This window comes from Miniopterus schreibersii (assembly GCF_964146895.1).
Source record: "Miniopterus schreibersii genome assembly, chromosome: 6".
Lineage (NCBI taxonomy): Eukaryota > Metazoa > Chordata > Mammalia > Chiroptera > Miniopteridae > Miniopterus > Miniopterus schreibersii.
The window spans coordinates 5,718,635-5,736,665 of NC_138107.1; the positions used below are offsets into that span (position 1 = coordinate 5,718,635).

Here is an 18,031-nt window from a genome sequence, read left to right on the forward strand (position 1 = left end):
AAGGCCTCTCTGTGGCTCCACTTAGCCCCTTAAACCACCTGGAACACAGGTTTCCTGCAAGGTCAGGGCAGAGGACCAGCTCTGTCCTTCTGTGTCATGGAAACGGAGGCTGAACAGACTTTTCTCATCTCTGCCCGCCACCTCCTGCTGTTTGCCGCAGGCTGCCTTCTTCAATGTTTACTATTTTTGGCTATTTCCCACCACACAAGGGAACCAGTCAGACCCCCCAACAGGCTCCTAGGCTGCACAGGAAGCACCTCGCCCAGAGGCCGGGCACCTTCCCTTCCCAGGCTGGACGGAGCCCCAAGCTTCCTCTCTCCTAGAGACTTCCTACCCTGACCGCGAGCGGGGCGGATGCTGGGGCATCCCCGCTCGGGCTGCAGCTTTCTCTGGAGCAACAGGGTGTCCTCTGTAGAGACTAGATGCGATCCCAAGGAGCAGGGAATCAGGGCGGCTTTATTTAGGATGGCAACATCCACCCTTAGGTTCGTGGGCAAGATAAGGACTGAAGGACTGAGCACAGGCGCTGCTTCTCAGGACTCCTTGGCGGTGAACTTCTCCTGCAGTTTCTTCCACATGCCTTTATTCATATCCTTGAACTCTCCCAGGGTGTCTGCAAAACGGCAAGACAAAAAGGAGGCTGAAATCTAAAACTTGCTGACGTATATTGGCCCCAGGCCTTCTCGTGAGCAGGCCTTGCTTTCCCAGTCTGTCCCTGAGAAAGGGAAGCGTAGACCCAACTTCCGAAAAGCAGATCAGACAGGCCATAGAAACTAACTGCTAGCGTGGACTGGGCACTCGTCTCATATTCATCGTCTAAGCCGCGCTCTCGATACCCTGCTCTGCATGCCTGGGCAAAGAAACTCAGGCCCAGGTGCTCTCTCACAACTTAGCCCATGCCACACACACCTTACTGTCTCCCTTTTTCAGATGTAGAAACTAAGGCAGAGGGAGGTCAAGACAGTTGCTCAGGTCACACAGCTAGGAAGTGGTAGAGCTGGGATTTGAACCCAGGCAGTGTGGGTTCACCACGTGCTGTGGAGGTGAGCACACACTGGGAAGGGAGACGGACCTGCACCAGAATCCCTGCCCATCATTTCCTCACTGGGTCCCCTCAAACAAGTTACGTTACCCTTTGAGCCTCAGGTTCCTCATCTGAAAAGTAGAAAAATACCTGCCTCAAAAGTTGTGAGGATTAAAGGAAATCGCGGAGGTAACTTGCCTGGCACCCGACCTGCACCCAAGAAAAGGTGGCCATCTTCATAGCTATGAAGGCAGCAGGGAGCTAGTGGAGGCCATGGGGCCCTTTACATGTACGTGTGTACACACACACACACACACACACACAGCCCCAAAGGAACCAAAGCTGGGTTCTCAGTCTTGGCACTATTGACATTTGGGGCAGGATAACTTCACTGAGGGGCTGACCTGTGCATTGTAGGATGTTTAGCAGCATCTTGGCCTCTACCCATTAGATACCAGTAGCAGAACCTCCCTACCATACCCACTCCTAGCTGTGACAACTAAAAATGTCTCCAGACATTACCATGTATCTCCCCTGGGTGGCAAAATTGCCCAAGTCAAGAACCACTGGTCTAAAGTCTCCAGGGCTAAAATTCTATACCTGATCTTGCCTGTATATTAAATTTAGATTTCCCCACAGTCCTGTCTAAATTTCATAGCCTGGATTTTTATCTGTTAACAAAACTTGTAGAGAAAAGTAACAGCTTTTTTGAACAAAAGGTAACTTACGTTACTTATCAACACTGACTGTCAGTGGTCTCCTGACTAAATTAGGTCACACTGCCCCTTAGCCAGGAGCGCAGCATCCCACCCTGGGGCTTTCCAGGAGTCCAGGTGCGCTATGGGGACAAAGTGGGATGCCGAGGGCTGGATCCCTGTCTACTTACAAGCCATGAGGCCTCTTTAGTCTCCCGTGACCCCAAGCCCAGGGTGGACACATTTGGGAACCAGACTGCAGCCACTTGCCAGGCCTCAAAGCCTCTCACTACAAACACTGCAAGGTGTTTTCCTGGCCTGTCAGAGGAGACACTTGGTAAGCTTGTTCTGCAGTCACAACAAGGATAGGATCGCTGAGGAAAGAAGTTAGCAGCAGGTTTCTTGGAGCTGATCCCCCAGGCGGAACAGTCTACGGCCTGTCCCCCGCCCACTCAGAGACGTTCCTGAGGTTAACAAGGGGCAGAGGCTGTGCCTCCAGAACTCATTTCCTTTCTAGTTTCAAGTTCAAACTTTGCTCAAACTCTCCGGGTCCTCATAATGACCTCGTGCATCAGTGCTGGATTTCACGATTCTGCCTAGCAAAAATACCTTTACCCCAGTTTTCTAGGGTACTGCTTTAAAAACAGGATCAGAGTTGATATAACAGCAGGTGACACCACCAGGTGTTAATCTGCTTAGAAGGTAAGAGTTTTCTGGAATGCCAAATCCCTAAAATGTAGCTGCTGAAGACTGCCAGGGGAATGGGAAAGGGAAATTTCTAGAGTACCACCAGAAGGTGAATGTTTCAGGGCCATGCCTCTCAGAAAAGGTTAGCCTATTTTTGATATCAGATATATATATCCTTGGCAATAAGATATCCTTGGCAATAAAAATAGTAATTTTCCAGAACCTGCCTACTTCAACCCAGGGTTCCCCCATCAGTGACAATGGAGATGCGGAAGTACAGAGGGGCTGGGCTGGGCAGGGTATTTCCTTTCTTGTTAATCACAGTCTATCAACGACTTGAAAACATACCTAGTCAAACCCACATCTAACCCACAGACCATGTCCCCTGGGTCAGATAAGTCTTAGTGGATATCTCCATACACGTTTATTGAATGGCTTTTTGTTTTAATTAAAACACTCGTTTATAAAGCCCTCTTAGGACCATAAAAATAAAATTATTTTCCTTCCATCCTGATTTCAACTACTTCCATTTGGCAAACATGTATCCCCCTGTTCCCTGCTGCTCCGCCTTGAATTTAAAAGCTCTAAAGATGGATTTTCTTTTTTAAAATAATGCCATTGACCTTCTCCATATTCTATGGCCCGAGTATAAGCGCTGTAGCTTGAGAATTTCCTGTGGGCTATTCCAAACATTTTCCATCAGGCTATGAGCTGTATTATTAGACAATTCCCTTTGGCCTCTCAAACTCAAAGAATCATTTGCAAAACAACCTGAAAGGGCAGCTGTGCTTTCAATACCTGTGGAAAGGATCATCTTGTATTCTTCCAGGGACAGGCCACTGAAGCTCGTGTCTCTGGGGCGAGGGTACTGGTCACAAGGGGCAGAGAGGAAGAGAGAAGGGAGGGGAGAGAAGATTAGTTCTGCAGCACAACCTGAGACCTGCCAATCCTGAAAGAAGCCTGGCTCTCTAAAGGCATTCCCTGGGCCACAACGGTTGTCCAGAGACTAGAGGCCCAGCAAGGAGAAGAGCAGCGCCACCTGGAGGTCAAAGATGTGGCCTCGCAAGAACCGGCATCATCTGTGGCTGGTGGCTCCAGCTTGAACAGGCACAGGAATCTTCTGGGGAAAGCAGGCTGTTTCAGGACTGGGGCTGGGCCCACGATTCTTATTTCTAACCCAGGCGATTCCCTGCTGCTGCTCTTGGACCACACTCTGAGTTGCAAGGATTTAGAAGAAATCCTTTTCCAAGTAGGCTAGGCATTTGGCCATGTCCAGGGTGGGGCCAAAGTTGGTTTACAGTTGTTCGTATGGAAGATAATACAATAAATAATAAATAATAACACAAGGATAAACTCTGTTTCTCGTACTCACAACTGTAAACCTACTTTGGCCCCACCCTGCAGACTTGGGGAATACTGAACACATTTTTCAAGCCTGAGAAAACCACACTCAGTGGAATTTGGCAGCTGTCATGAAAGGCCCCAGGAGAAGCTGTTTTGTCTGACAGGACTTGCCCCATCACCTCACCCTTGTCACCAGAGTAGGGCAATGCCACTTCCACCAGAGTGGATGGGAAAATCTAAGATCCAACAGTTATCAAACACACCCAGAAGCACACACTGGCATATAAAATACATGGCTTTTATTCAGGAGTATAAGTAGCTTTTATTTAAGTGACCTAAAAGCCTCTACCAGGTGCCTTTGTTGGCTTGCTTGAAATTACTGGTTACATGTGAAAGTAGCAAAACTGCAATTCTTTACAAAACACTGTAGAATCAGAATTTCACTTGTTCTTATAGGTCCTCTCTGGTCAGAGGCTGGGGATATAAGAGACTGTGCCCACTCACCTTGTGCTTGTAATAGTTTGAATGGAGTCGTGCTAAGCTCTCGTACATCTGATCGCAGGCCTCAGGCTCTGCAACCTGAAAAACAAAGAACCCCGAAGTAGTGAGCAAATAAGCCCTGCCTCCCACACCCTCCTGTTCCTCCAGGAAGGACACCTTGAACAAGGCATTCACATGAAGCAGGACGCACTCAGCACTCGCTTCTCTGCTCCATGGAAGCAAACCTGGGCTAACTCCCCGAACTCCCTGCTATGAGAAATCACCTTTTTGGAGTAATGGCTCCACCTCATCAACTCCCCAACATGCAGAAAAACTCTATCAATCAACTGGTAAAGAAGTAGTTGTTCCGGCCGGGTGTGGCTCAGAGGTTGAGCGTCGACCTAGTATCCAGGCGATCGGGGTTCGATTCCTGGTCAGGGCACATGCCTGGTTGCGGGCTTGATCAATGACTCATCATTGATGTTTCTATCTCTCTCTCCCTCTCCTTTCCTCTCTCTGAAATCAATAAAGATCTATTTAAAAAAAAAAAGTCGTTGAGCATCTGTGCCTTGTGCAACCATGCCAGCTGCAGAGGGAGATGCCACAATAAAAATACAATGCAGGAAGGGTGACTCTCATAAAGGGACCACTAGGGCAGTGTGGGCTCGGAGAAGTCAGAGGAGGGGGCGTCCCCACGTGGGAGTGGTCAGTGTATGGTGGAGGTGAGAGGAAGCGGGGCTCTGAAGGATACATAAGAGTTAGCCTTCTGGTGGGGGAAGGGTTGGGCAAGGCAGAGGAGGCAGGAATGCTCTCTACGCAGAGGGTCTGAATATGTAGGCAAAAGTGCCTGGGCTGGAGAAAAAGAGCTTTTTGAGTTAAACCTTTAATATGAAATGTATTAAATAGAGATTCTTTTTTGAAAGGCAAAAAAAAGTCATCTGGGCCTTCAACTGTGGTAAGTGGGGAGCGGTTGAAATTTGCAAGAAAAGAACATGAAGAAACAGGTACGCTGAGCTGAGATACGTGAGCTGAGGAAAAGAGGGAGAGTTCAGCCAGGTCCTGCTAGGAAGGAAGGCCCCGAACACTGCAGCCTTGTGAGTAGAAAGGGGAAAATAGAGAGATTCTGGGTGCCTAAGACAGCGATGCCCTCGCTGGAAACTCCAGGGAAGACAGATGAGAGGTGGTTATTTACCTTTCATGCCTCTTGTTGGTTTCCCTTCCCTCGGCCCTTGCTATTATTATCTATAGTTCCTTACATTCTTCAGCCAAGAATTCTGAAAACTCCCCAGAACACAACTTTCTCTTTTATGTTTTTTGCCAGAATTCAAATGATGGACTTTTCTAACTTAAATCCTTTCTTGAAGAAGGCAGAGCACAAATAAATCAGTAGTTAAGCGTTTTAATAAGGCCATTAGCTTCTGCCTCTATGTGCGTGTCAAACAAGGGCTCCACTTTACCGCAAACAAAAAGATGGCCATTCATTTGGTTCCGTGTGATCTGCGCCGGTTCAGCCACTCATCTTGAGAATGAGGTAGCACATCAGAAGAGAAAGGATTACGGGCTGAGGAGATAGCCAGTGTTTGCTGAATAATAACCAGAGGCATCGTCTGAGTGGACTGGGGCCAAGGGCTGAAAAGAAGGACCTGATGGAAACAGACTGTGGCTGAGTCTGGGTCCCCGCCGGGCGGCCGGGCGGGCAGCGCTTCCAGGGGAAGCCCAGGGGCGGAATTCTGCAGCACCCACTCGGGAGGGCAGTGTGAGCCCTGTGTCTTCAGCATGGCGTGCACAACCAAGAGCTAACACAGAAGACAGAGGAACAGGCGGTACAGGCACACAAGGAGGAGGAGACCGGCACCAGCACCAAGTTCTAAAGAGTATCAGGGAGAGATTCCAAGATGGCGATGGACTGAGTGGAAGCTACACTGACACTCTCCCAGGACCAAACTGGAATTACAACTACAATAGAGAAAAACCACCCTGAACAATCAACGGATGACTAGCTGGAGAGCACCCTCATAACTACGGAGGAAAAGACCACATAGAGACTGGTAGGAAATGTGGAGGCGAGAAAGGGCTGGCTGGGCTCCCACAGGCAGTAGCTGAAGGTCCACTGGGATATTTCAGCTGTGGGGGGTTCCCACTGAGGACTCTGGGGCCTAAATCCCCCAGAGCACCAGAACTGAGAGAGGTGCCCACATAACATCTGGCTGTGAAAAGCAGCTGGGTTTCTGTCTGCCAGGGAGAGACAGCTGGAACTGCAGGCACCCTCTTAAATGGCCAAAGCACAAAGTTTTGTGTGAAGCCACTCACCTTGGGCTCTGGAGGAGGGAGTGCAGAGTGGACTAGAGCTGTGTGAGAAGAATCTGGGGTTTCGGGCTCTGGAGAAGAACCTCAGAGGGCAGCTGTCCGGATTCCTGTGCTGAGTAATTTGCCTATACTGCAGAAGACATCTTTCTCAGGCAGACCTTTGCCAGCCAGGCAGCTTTTGCCTGGGGGGAAAGCAATTGCACCACCCATTGGAAAACCTCTCCTCCCATGCTGTAGAGTGTCCTCTGGCTGTTCTATAGCCTGAGGCTCATTAAAAGACTAAGATCAATCAGCCTGCAGGCAGAGGCGGACTTCTGGGAGCTTTGAGTCTTTCCCTGGTCTTCTTCTGTACCTGGGCCTGAGAAAAGCAGACTTTGGTGTGCATCTTGGTCCTGTCCAAACGCACGCAGCCCCAGCAGAGGGAACCACAAGCCATGGGTTGTTGATAGCTCCAAACAGGGTACTCAAGGCCAGTCACAAAGAGCATCTGAGACTAGCCTGCACCAGAGACCCTCCCAAAAGACTGAGAGTCCTAGAAGATACACCTAATACATAGAAACAACCCAAATAGGCAGCCAAAATGGGGAGACAAAAAAGCCCCAAATGAAAGAACAAGAGAAGTCTCCAGAAAAAGAGCTAAATGAAATGGAGATAAGCAATATATCAGATATAGAGTTCAGAATACTGAAAGTAAGGATGCTCAACAGCTTGAAAAAAGATATAGAAACTATGAAAAATGACCAGTCAGAAATGAAGAATGACACAGCAGAAATAAAGAATACATTGGAAAGAATAAACAACAGATTAGAGGAAGCTCAGGATCAGATCAGTGAATTAGAAGACAGGGTAGAAAAAAAATCACTTAATCAAGAGATCCAAAAAGAAAAAACAAAAAACAAGAGGACAGTTTAAGGGAGCTGTGGGACAGCATGAAATATAACAATATTCGCATTATAGGAGTACCAGAAGGGGAGGAGAATAAGCAAGGGATAGAGAACCTGTTTGAAGAAATAACGGGAGAAAACTTCCCCAACCTGGTCAAGAAAAAGGCCACACAAGTTCAGGAGACACAGAGAGTCGCAAGCAAGAAGAACCCAAAGAGGCTCACACCCAGAGACATCATAATTAAACTGCCCAAAATTCAAGACACAGAGAGAATCTTAAAGGCAGCAAGAGAAAAGCAAGTTGTTACCTACAAAGGAGCTCCCATAAGGCTGTCAGCTGACTTCTCATCAGAAACTCTACAGTCCAGAAGGGAATGGCATGAAATATTCAAGATAATGAGAAGCAAGGATCTGAAACCAAGAATACTCGATCTAGCCAGGCTATCATTCAAAGTAGATGGTGAAATAAAGAGCTTCCCAGACCAAAAAAGGCTAAAGGAGTTTATCACCACCAAACCAGCACTACAGGAAATGTTAAAGGGACTGCTGTAATAATAAGAAACAGAGAGATACATAGGCATAAAGAATTAAAATGGCAATAAATAAGGATCTATCATTAATAACCTTAAGGACTTTAAGGGAGAGATCAACAGCAATACAGTCATAATTATGGACTTTAACACCCCGCCGACTTCATTAGATAGATCTTCTGGACAAAAAGTCAACACAGAAACAGTGACTCTAAATGGCACAGTAGATCAGATGGATTTAATTAATATTTACAGAACATTTCACCCCAAAGCTGCAGAATATACATTCCTTTCAAGCGCACATGGGTTGTGCTCAAAGATAGACATGTTAGGATACAAGACAAGTCTCTACAAGTTCAAGAAAAGTGAAATCTTATTAAGCATCTCAGATCACAATGGCATGAAATTAGAAATCAACTACAGTAAAAACACTCAAAAACATTCAAACACATAGAGGCTAAATAGCATGTTATTAAACAATGAATGGGTTACCAGTAAGATCAAGAAAGAAATCAAAAACTTCCTGGAAACAAATGAAAATTAACACATAATCCAAAATCTGTGGGACACAGCAAAAGGAGTCCTAAGAAGGAATTTCATAGCACTCAGGCCTACCTCAAAAAGCAAGAAAAATATTTAGTAAACAATCTAACCCTACAACTTAAGAATTAGAAAGCTCCCTTGTGAAGCCATCTGGACCAGGGCTTTTGTTTGCTGGGAGTTTATTACTGCTTCAATTTCATCAATTGTTATTTGCCCATTCAGGTTTCCTGATTCTTCCTGATTCAGTTTCACGTGATCTCACTCATATGTGGAATCTAATAAACAAAGTAGACTGAGGAACAAAATAGATCCAGAGACATAGAAGCATGGAATAGACTGATGAATCTCAGTAGGAAGGCAGGGGTGGGGAAGTGGGTGGGGAGAAATTAATCAAAGAACTTACATGCATAACCCATGGATACAGGTAATAGTATGGTGAAGACCTGAGGGGGGCGGATGCAGGGTAGAGGGGATCGATGGGGGAAAAGGAGGCTATCTGTAATACTTTCGACAACAAACACAAATTAAAAAAAAAAAGAGTATTAGGTAGTGGCTCTCTCTATGGAGCAGGTCTGTGCCTCCCCTCCCCCCGCTTCTTTCCCCTAAGTTCCAAGGGTCCTTCTTTTGCTTACAGCGTACTTCTTCTACTCTTTCTAAATAAACTTTCTCTTATTAAAAAAAAAAATTACGTAGATTATCAAAAGATAACTGTGCATTTCAACTTCTGCTTGCTCTCTTCATACCTGCAGAGATGTGTTTGTTTATCAGTTTCAAAAAAGTGCCTTGAACATCTACCGTGTGCTCACTTGCCTGAGTAGGAGCCGGTCTCCATGGCTGTGGAGAGCATTGGAGTCAAACCACCTGGGCCTGAATCTTGGCATCTTCACCAACCAGCTCTGGGATGTTGGGCAAATCCCTCAATGTCCTCCTGCCCTTGACTCTTAAAAAATCTCCTCCCATTTGCCTTATCATTCTGTGTATCTACATATACATATTTTTCTTCTGATCTATTTGAGAGCAGAGTGAAACATAATGCCCCTTCACTCTGTAAGATTTCAGTGTGTTTCTTAAGAACAAGGATATTATCTTACATAACCACAGTTCAGTGATCAAATTCAGGACATTTCACATTGACACGGCATGTTACCTAGTGCATCGTCCATATTCCAGTTCTCTCAGTAATAATCTTTATAGGAAAAAAACCCTTTTGGCCCAGGATTGCCTACTGAGTTTATCTGTCACATGTATTTCTCCTTTCAGCTGGGACAGTTCCTCGGCCTCTGTTTTTCAAGTACTGACATTTCTGAAGCTACTGGCCAACTTAACCTTTCTTTTAACAGAAGAAAAAGAATAGCCCCTACTTCTGAGGGCGGAGTGACAGTAGAAGGCAATGGTGGCTGACTAGGGACCTGGAGTGCTGATGGATGTGAGGGATTAGTTGTGCTGCTATTAGTAGTCAACAGCTGCGTAAACACAGGCATCTACCCCACACACTGCAAGGAGGAAGAAAGAACAGTTCAGGAGGATCCTGGTGATGGTGGAATAAGGGGACTGTAGGTGCGTGGAGGTGCCGACGCTGCCCAGGGAGCCAGGGAAGATCTGCCAGAGGGTCCCGGTGGAGAGTGAGTGGGAGTTACCAGACAGAAGTGGGCTTTCCAGGCACAGGGCTGGACGAGCACACGTCCAGGGCGTGGCATCGAGGACTTGATCAAAGAATCAGTGTTGCCCTGTGACTGCTGGGGGTGTGGCTAGAAATGGAAGTGATGAAGGATGGGAAGTGAGAGGCGCCCACTGCCTACGTACCTGACCACACCTGCGACCCTGACCCCGAGAGCTCCATGTCTCTGCTGCGTGCGCACCATCTGCTGCACCTGCTCTTCACTGATGGCGCTCTTCTGGACCCTCCCTCCTCCTGTCACTGACCATGCTCTTAGGAAAGGTGACACACCGCTGACTCGACTTCCTCCCAGTGCCTCTCTCTGGGGCTCCTGCCACTGCTGTTAGGCCACTGAGACAGCACATCCTCGTCAAACCCACATCCCCACCAGATCCTCGCCCTCAGAAATCTTGCCAATGCAAGTTCCCCTCCTGCTTCTCCTCTAACTTCTCTAATGGTGAGAATGTGCCAGAGGACTGCTCAGCCACCTCCTACCCGACCCTCAGGGGGTGAGCAGGGCAGCAAGGGGCAGAGAGGGCAGGGTCATCCTTACAGAGCACAGCTCCCATGAGGACAAAGAGCAGAGGGTCTGAGTGAAAAAGAGAGTGACCCTCTGGGCTCCCTTGACGCCTTAAAATTCCTTCAGCAATAAAGAGACCATCTGTTAGATATTTCACATATTGCCTGGAGCTCATTAACAATCAGAGAGGGAACCAAACACTTAAACACCTATAAATAACCAATCACCAAAAAATGAACTTGTCACCCAACTTCCCATCTGAGGTCAGAAGGTGTCCCTCTGAGGCTGTGGAAGTGGGTCCATGGTGGTGACGAGAGTTTGCATTTGCTAACATCAGGCTGAGTTATTACTGCCTGAGGAGACAGGGCCATAGCCACTCTGGTTCCGTCACACCCAAGCCAAGCTCAGCAATTAAAAAAGTCTGTTTACTACTTAAAAGGACATCAGCAGAAAGACTTTAGTTACAAAAGCCTCACCACACACCTACACCCTACACTTTATTCAGACTCCACACAAACAGTCCTGAGTTTTGAAATAGTTTGCCTGATGAAATGTACCGCACACTTTTAGAAATGTTCTTATATATAAGCTTTAAATGACCTGACTTTGCATTCATACCTAACGAGATCACAGACATTTTAGGACTAATAGCAGTGCTGGGTCTGAAAAATGCGGCAGTGGCACATTAAGAAAAATTCAGTTCTGCTTCTGAAATGTGAATAAAAAAATGTTCAACTGACAAAGTGTCCTCTATGGCTCTATTTTGGCTCCTTTGCATTTCGCCTGCTCAGCTATCAGCAAATTTCTCTTTCCCATATTTTGTACATACACAAATACATCGGTGCCCCAGGCACGGACTCTAACTTTCAAAATTGAATTTTGGGTGGTGACAGCAATTGGTACAGCGGCCCCTATTCTAGTCACACAAAGGGACTCATAAGCACTTTTGGGAAAGGGAGTCGTAAATTGCTTTGCTAGTTAAGATAGAGCTGGATTCAGTCCAGGAGGATCTATGAAAAAAGGTTTTCATGACTTGGTAATGAACTTCTGAAGAGTTCATTCTATTATAGGAGCCTATTCCCTTCAACTGAAAATGTATTTTCTGAGCACCTACTACATACAGTGCTCTGCTAGGAGGCTGTGGGAGGACAGAAAGACCCAGCCTTGGCCCTGGAGAAACTGTCAATCACTGAGGAGACAAGACAGGATTGAAGTAAAAAATCAAACATGGACCCGGGACTCCAGATAACTGAGCACCAGTTACAGATCAGAGCACGGCGTTGCCAGGTCTGGCCAACAGGACAGGTGTGGCAGGGAAGGTCTTGAGTTCCACTGCAGTGATGGCTCAGAGTGAGGGGCAGCGAGTCCCTCACTTTGAGGGGTGTAGACTTCAGAGCTGGACCTGGGCATGGGTGGAACGGGGTTCAGAGGAGTGACTGGGAGGAGGAGGCATGAAAAGCAGGGGGACAAGGCTGTTTCCCACAGGCAGGGTCTTGAGCCAAGCAGTGTTTCAAGGGCCTGGGAAGTCACCAAATTCTCGGCAAGCTGTGTATTTGGGGGGAGGATGGTGGTGCTCACAGCCCACTAGATTCTCAAAGGTTAAGGACCACTTATTTTATGGCCAATTTGGGAGGCAACAAGAAGACACCCTCACTGAGGCTAGGACACGTGCTGGCGTGTGCTGAGAGGTGAAACACAGGCTGGAACCGTGGGCCAGAGGGCAAGGAAGGCCTCACAAAGCCGCCTGCCACTTGCCCAGGAGCCAACAGGCAGAGCGCAAGATTTCTGAGTAAAGTGGAGACTCACTGAAAGTGAGCTTACCCTCTAGGAGGAACACGTGCACTTTCGCATGTGCATGGGGTGCTGGCCCTGCTCTAACCACCACGTTCCCCAACCTAGCTCCATGGGAACTGGGAGACAAAGAGAGAGACACTTATTTTCTCACAGCTCCTGTTTTACAGTGGGTTCAATATTATAACTAAAAACAGCATAACTTGTCCTTGGGCCATTCCTCAAATGCTTGACTTCAGGGGGCCCATGTGTAGGGGTGAGCAATGTTGAGATGGCACCTCCATTGCCAGGTCACCGCCACACTGCAGATTACCAAAAACCAGGCCTCACCTGGATGACAGAGAAAACAGGACTACATAAAGCTTTGAATTCTTCTGGGAGAAGTGGAAATGACCGAGTCAACTTCTTTTAGATGGGCCGACATTATGAAACCTGGATAGCACATGAGAACTCACTGGCAGGGGAGCACCTGCCTGGGTGGCTCACTTCCAGGCAGGTCCTCAGAGCTGTGCCCACACCAGGTGAGTGGGTGCGCAGGCAGGGAGCTTTTAGGAAGCTGCTTGTGCACCTAACAAGCTCATTAGAAGAATTTGCTCCTTTCCTTGTACTTAGGTCAACAATGGCAGTTGTTTTGCCACCTTCCCCCATGTCGTGATTCTTTTATTAAGCTCCAGGTGCCGCAGGGAACACATTTTCTTCAGGAAACTGTATTCAAGGGGCAAACCCCATAAATAGTGCTGCACAAGAGTGTAGAGGGTGTAAGAGGTGTTAAGTGTGTCCTTGCTTCCCACCATCCCTCCCTCTGGTGGGTTTGGGGTGGACCTGAGACTACCCCAAGGGCAATCTGAGGTGGAATAAATGGCGCAGTGGTTTTTGGACTCTGGTTTCGAGTCGGAATGATGAACTTGTTTTCCAGTGAGTCTGGCTTTTCTGCGCTTTGTCCCACCCAAGGCCCATCTTTCTTCCCATCCTCACCAGGGAAGACTGGCTGGGCCAAAGAAAAGTAGGTGGGTAAACATAGGGAGATGTTTGATTCTTTGCCCAATCTGTCCGTGGTCTGAAAAGGTTTGAGCAGGGAATGAGGGGAAGAGAGTGGCTTGAAGTTCACAGAACAAGAGGCCTTTCTAAGACAAAGAAATAACTCAGGTGGACCAGTAGCTGAGGAAAGACCAGGCACCAGGGAGGCCACAGCAAATCCGGCCAGGGCAGCAGGGTCTGTCTCTACTTGTCTTTGCCACTTAATTCCCAGAGGACCCTGAGCAAGTGGTTTTATTTTGATTTTGTTTCCTTGCCTATAAAATGGAAATAGTGATGGCTACCTCACTCAGCTGCACGAAGGACTAAATTAAATGAGATCACGCAAGCAAAAGTATGCCAAGCATGTGTTCAGTGTTATTGTCAAGATATAGGCAGTCATGAGGCTGCCTGCCTTTCTCCTCTTGAGGAACAAAAAGGCTGTGGAGCAGAGCTGCCTCCCCTCCAGTCATTTCTTCCTGGCAACTGGCATAACCAAGGGGGAGCTCTACAGCCAACTTGGTCTAATGCCCGCTGCAGACTGCCATTTCATGAAGATTCTACCAGATCATCTTTTTTCTCAAGGTCTTTATAATTGATCCGAGGGTGTCCCTGGGAGTGACTCGCGGTGCTGTTCTCAATTCCTTCCAAAAATGGCCACAAAGATTTACTAAGCCCACACATGTTCTCAAGTGACATCAGGATGAGGTACCATGACGGTGGTCCTGAGTAATGCGCCTGCTGCCACCATGATGCACTGGTTCACTCCATCAGGGATGCAGGCACCAGCTGCTCTGGAGCCATCGACAGAGCCATGAATTGCACCGGACCATGACTCATATCTGTGTGGCTTTCTACTGACCAGAACAATCTCCCTAGCTGAGACAAAGGATGACAACTCCAAAAGAGAAAGCTCTACCCTCCTTTTCTGGCTTGTCTTAGACTTAGTCAAGTAGGTGCATGTGACACTCTCTCACCTCCCCAACGATTTAGCCTATGCCAGCCTCTCTGCTGGCTGCGTTCACTATTTGATTTCATTCGAGTAAGTCATGTATCTGCCCAACTGTTAGCTTCTTGGTGGTAAGAGCCAGATTCTGTCCCTTGTCTGCAGTTCCCCATACAGTAAGTTCTCAAATCAATTCTCATTACTCAAATTCACAGAACACACACATATTCCCTTCACTCCTCACTACTGCTCTCCATCTAGTTCTGCTACATCTGCAACTAGATTCCAATGATGTCTCATGAGCAGTAACCAACCATTTATTTATTCAGACATTTATCCAATGTCTTTTGAAGGGGGGGATAAAAATGGCAATATCTTTATTCTCAGGAAGTTCACACTACAACTATGTAGGGAGCAGAGTCCTAGGAAGTCTATGGGGTTTACAGAGTAGGGACTACATGTGATCCTTCCCTTCAAGATCTTGATGCTTAGGTCCAGTGAAGACCAAGAGGTGTGAGGGCCCTCAGTGTAGTGTGCCCCCCTCCCCAAACAAGCTCTGAGCCAGACACTCCACTCCGCCCATGGTCACCATCCACTCAATGACAAGTTTCAGTGATGCCACTGGGCATGTTCTTGCTCCAGTAGGTGGGCTAGCTTGGCTCTGTATTGGGCTAAGTTGCAAAAAAACAAATTCCTGCTTTGATAGGTCATGGCTAAATTTTGCAAAAGTCATTTCTTCAGGTTGTGTGTACATATATCACATTTCATATCTCTGACCTCTGCCTCAGCCCCAGGCTCAAATGTCCCACTGCCTACTTGACATTTCCACTTGGAAGTAAGTCCACTCAGCAGCTCAAGTTTAACATGTCCAATACCAAACTCAAGATTTTTTTTTCACACCCCACCCTTCCCATCTCAGTAGATGGTACCTACCACCTTCCACCCAGTGCTCAGGCCAAAAAAATCTAGGTGTTATCCTTGGTTCTTCTTTCCCTTTATCCCATGTCCAGTACATCAGCAAGTCCTGCTGATGCATCCTTTACATTGCAACTGGAACCCATCCCCTCCCATCCCCTGTGCTGCCACCCTCATCCAAGCCACCACCTTTTCTTGCCTGGGCTACCATGGTGGCCTTTGCTTGTCTCATTTTATTCTTGTCCCCTGTAACCCATTCACCACATACAACCAGAGTAGTATTTTTTTTTTTAAGTAAATTAGGTCACATCAATTTCTTGACTAATCCCCCCCGCCCCCCAAATGGCTTTTCACTGGCCTTATGATAAAATCCAACTCAACCAGAGCCTATAAGACCCTACCATGCCCGGCTCCTCTGACCTCAGTTCTTAGCAAACTCCATTTCATTCACTACCCTCCAGCCACTATGGCTTTCTCTATGTCCTCTAACATGTCAATCTGCTTCCTGACTCAGGATCTTTGCACTGTCAGAAATGTTCTTCCCACCAAATGTGCATTAGGTATCATCTATGTGTCACCTCCTCAGTATGGCCTTATCTATCATAACTAATATTACCCCTTTATCATGCTACTATATTTTATATCCATCACAGTACAGTGGACCCTTGAACAACACAGGTCTGAACTGTGTGGGTCCACTTATAGACAGATTTTTTTCAATAAATATGTACAGTACTGTAAATGTATTTTCTCTTCCTTATGATTTTCTTAATATTTTATTTTCTAGCTTACTTTATTGTAAGAATACAGTGTATGTTACATATAATATACAAAATAAATGTTAATTGACTATGTTATCAGTAAGGCTCCCAATCAACAGGTTATTTTTTCCAGGTGGGGTGGGGTATCAAAAGTTATATGTGGATTTTCGACTGCTGGGGGTGGGCGTTGGTGTCCCTGACCCCCAAGTTGTTCAAGGGTCAATCACACTTACCTAGACTGTCTTATGTATGCCTACCTGCTTACTGTGTCCTGAACTAAAATGGAAACTTAATTTTCATGTGGTAAGACCTCACCTGTCTATTTCACTGCTGTCTCCCCAGCACCTAGCACAGTTCCCGGCACATGGTGGGTGCTCAATAAATACGTAAAGTGCAAATGAATGAATCCCAGCGCTGCAGCCAACCTGGAGAACATAACAAAAGTCTAGGACCCACACACAGGGGCCTGGCTGAGGACCCACACCTGCTGCACTAACTGACAGGGGCCCAGGAAGCAGGCAAAAGCTTAGTGGGGGCCTCGCACAGGTCCTTGGGGGTCAGCTCAGGACGTGCACAACCGCGCGCGGTACCGGGATCGGGTCGGGAAGAAATGAGCCTATATCTGTCACCGTCCACGACCGGTGGTGAGGTCTCAACCCTGGCTGCACCTGGAATCATCCGGAGAGCTTTGGAAAACACTGGGGCCAACCACTCCCAGAAATTGCCCTTTAGTAAGGCTGAGTGGGCCGGACATCCAGGTTTTGAAGTTTCTCCGGTAATTCCAAGGTGCGGCGGGATGAGAGCCCCGAGAGGGGGCGGGTGGTCGCGCTCCGAGTCCCGGGTGGCGGGTCCGCGCGCACGTGCGCCAGGGAGGGAAGGCGCGCGCGTGCGCCCAGGGAGGGAAGGCGCGCGCGTGCGCCCAGGGAGGGAAGGCGCGCGCGTGCGCCCAGGGAGGGAAGGCGCGCGCGTGCGCCCAGGGAGGGAAGGCGCGCGCGTGCGCCCGTCTCCCCGCCGGCCGACCAGTAGGCCCGCCTCTACCTCGTTCTCGCCTCCCCTCGCCCCAGCCGCCTCCCCGCCGAAGGCGGACCCCACAGTCCGGTCACCTGGGTGTTCTCTCCCTCCCGAAACGCCTGTGCTACCCGCTGCCGCAGGTAAGCGCCCAAGTCCCGGCCCCGTTTGGTCTCGTCCACTGGCCATTCCTCACAGAGCTTAAGAAAACGCCGGTAACGGCTGGCCGCCATTTCGGGCCCGCTTGTCCCCGCCCCCGAGGGAGGAGTCAGCCGGGCACCTGCGCACTAAGGCTCGCGGGCTCGAAGAGGAGGGGCAGGGAGAGGAGCGAGCATGCGCGACTTCGGGGGCGCCCCCGCTGCCCTCCGCTAGGGGCGCTACTGGCCTGTGTTTGCGAGCGGAGCTCGTTCAGCCGTCGTTCTCCTGGAAGCCGCCCAGCAACCCGGGGCAAGTCCAACGTGGAGAACCCCAGGGACAGCTTTGCTTTTTTTTGTTCAATGCCTGCACAAGCTCCAGACTAAAAAGCCCTCCTTGGAGAACTGTGCTAATTTGCATAAATGAATATATTTGCATGTAAATACAGGTTGTTATTAGACGAAGATGTGTTTGAACTTAATCACATATTATGCACACGTGGTTCTCATCCCACCTCCTGCCCCATTCTCCTTCACAGCCCCTGTGTCTGTCACTACTACTTGGTACTAAGGAATTGCCACAATTCCTTCTTTAGTGCTCCTCAGCTCTCTCCCCAGCCCCTATTATATCCCTTCTGAGTGCCCCTTCCCCAAGCTGGGCACTTTTCCCTGGGAGGCACAAATTTCCTAGCTGGAGCAAAAAAACTTGGAAAAAAAAATTTATTTTAAACCAAGCCTTCACTTTTTTTTTTCTTTTTTATAAATATATCTTTATTGATTTTCAGAGAGAG

The 18,031-nt window shown here is 48.0% G+C and overlaps 1 protein-coding gene across 1 annotated transcript; it reads right to left on the reverse strand.

The window, feature by feature from the left end:
- Positions 1–435: 435 nt before the first annotated feature.
- UQCC2 (ubiquinol-cytochrome c reductase complex assembly factor 2) lies at positions 436–17,416 on the reverse strand. Its single transcript, XM_081140050.1, has 4 exons — positions 17,202–17,416; positions 4,255–4,329; positions 3,205–3,274; positions 436–613 (listed from the first exon to the last, which is right to left on the reverse strand). The coding sequence occupies exons 1-4, from the start codon at positions 17,337–17,339 to the stop codon at positions 534–536; spliced, it is 363 nt and encodes a 120-aa protein (XP_080996176.1). The 5' UTR covers positions 17,340–17,416; the 3' UTR covers positions 436–533.
- Positions 17,417–18,031: the final 615 nt, after the last annotated feature.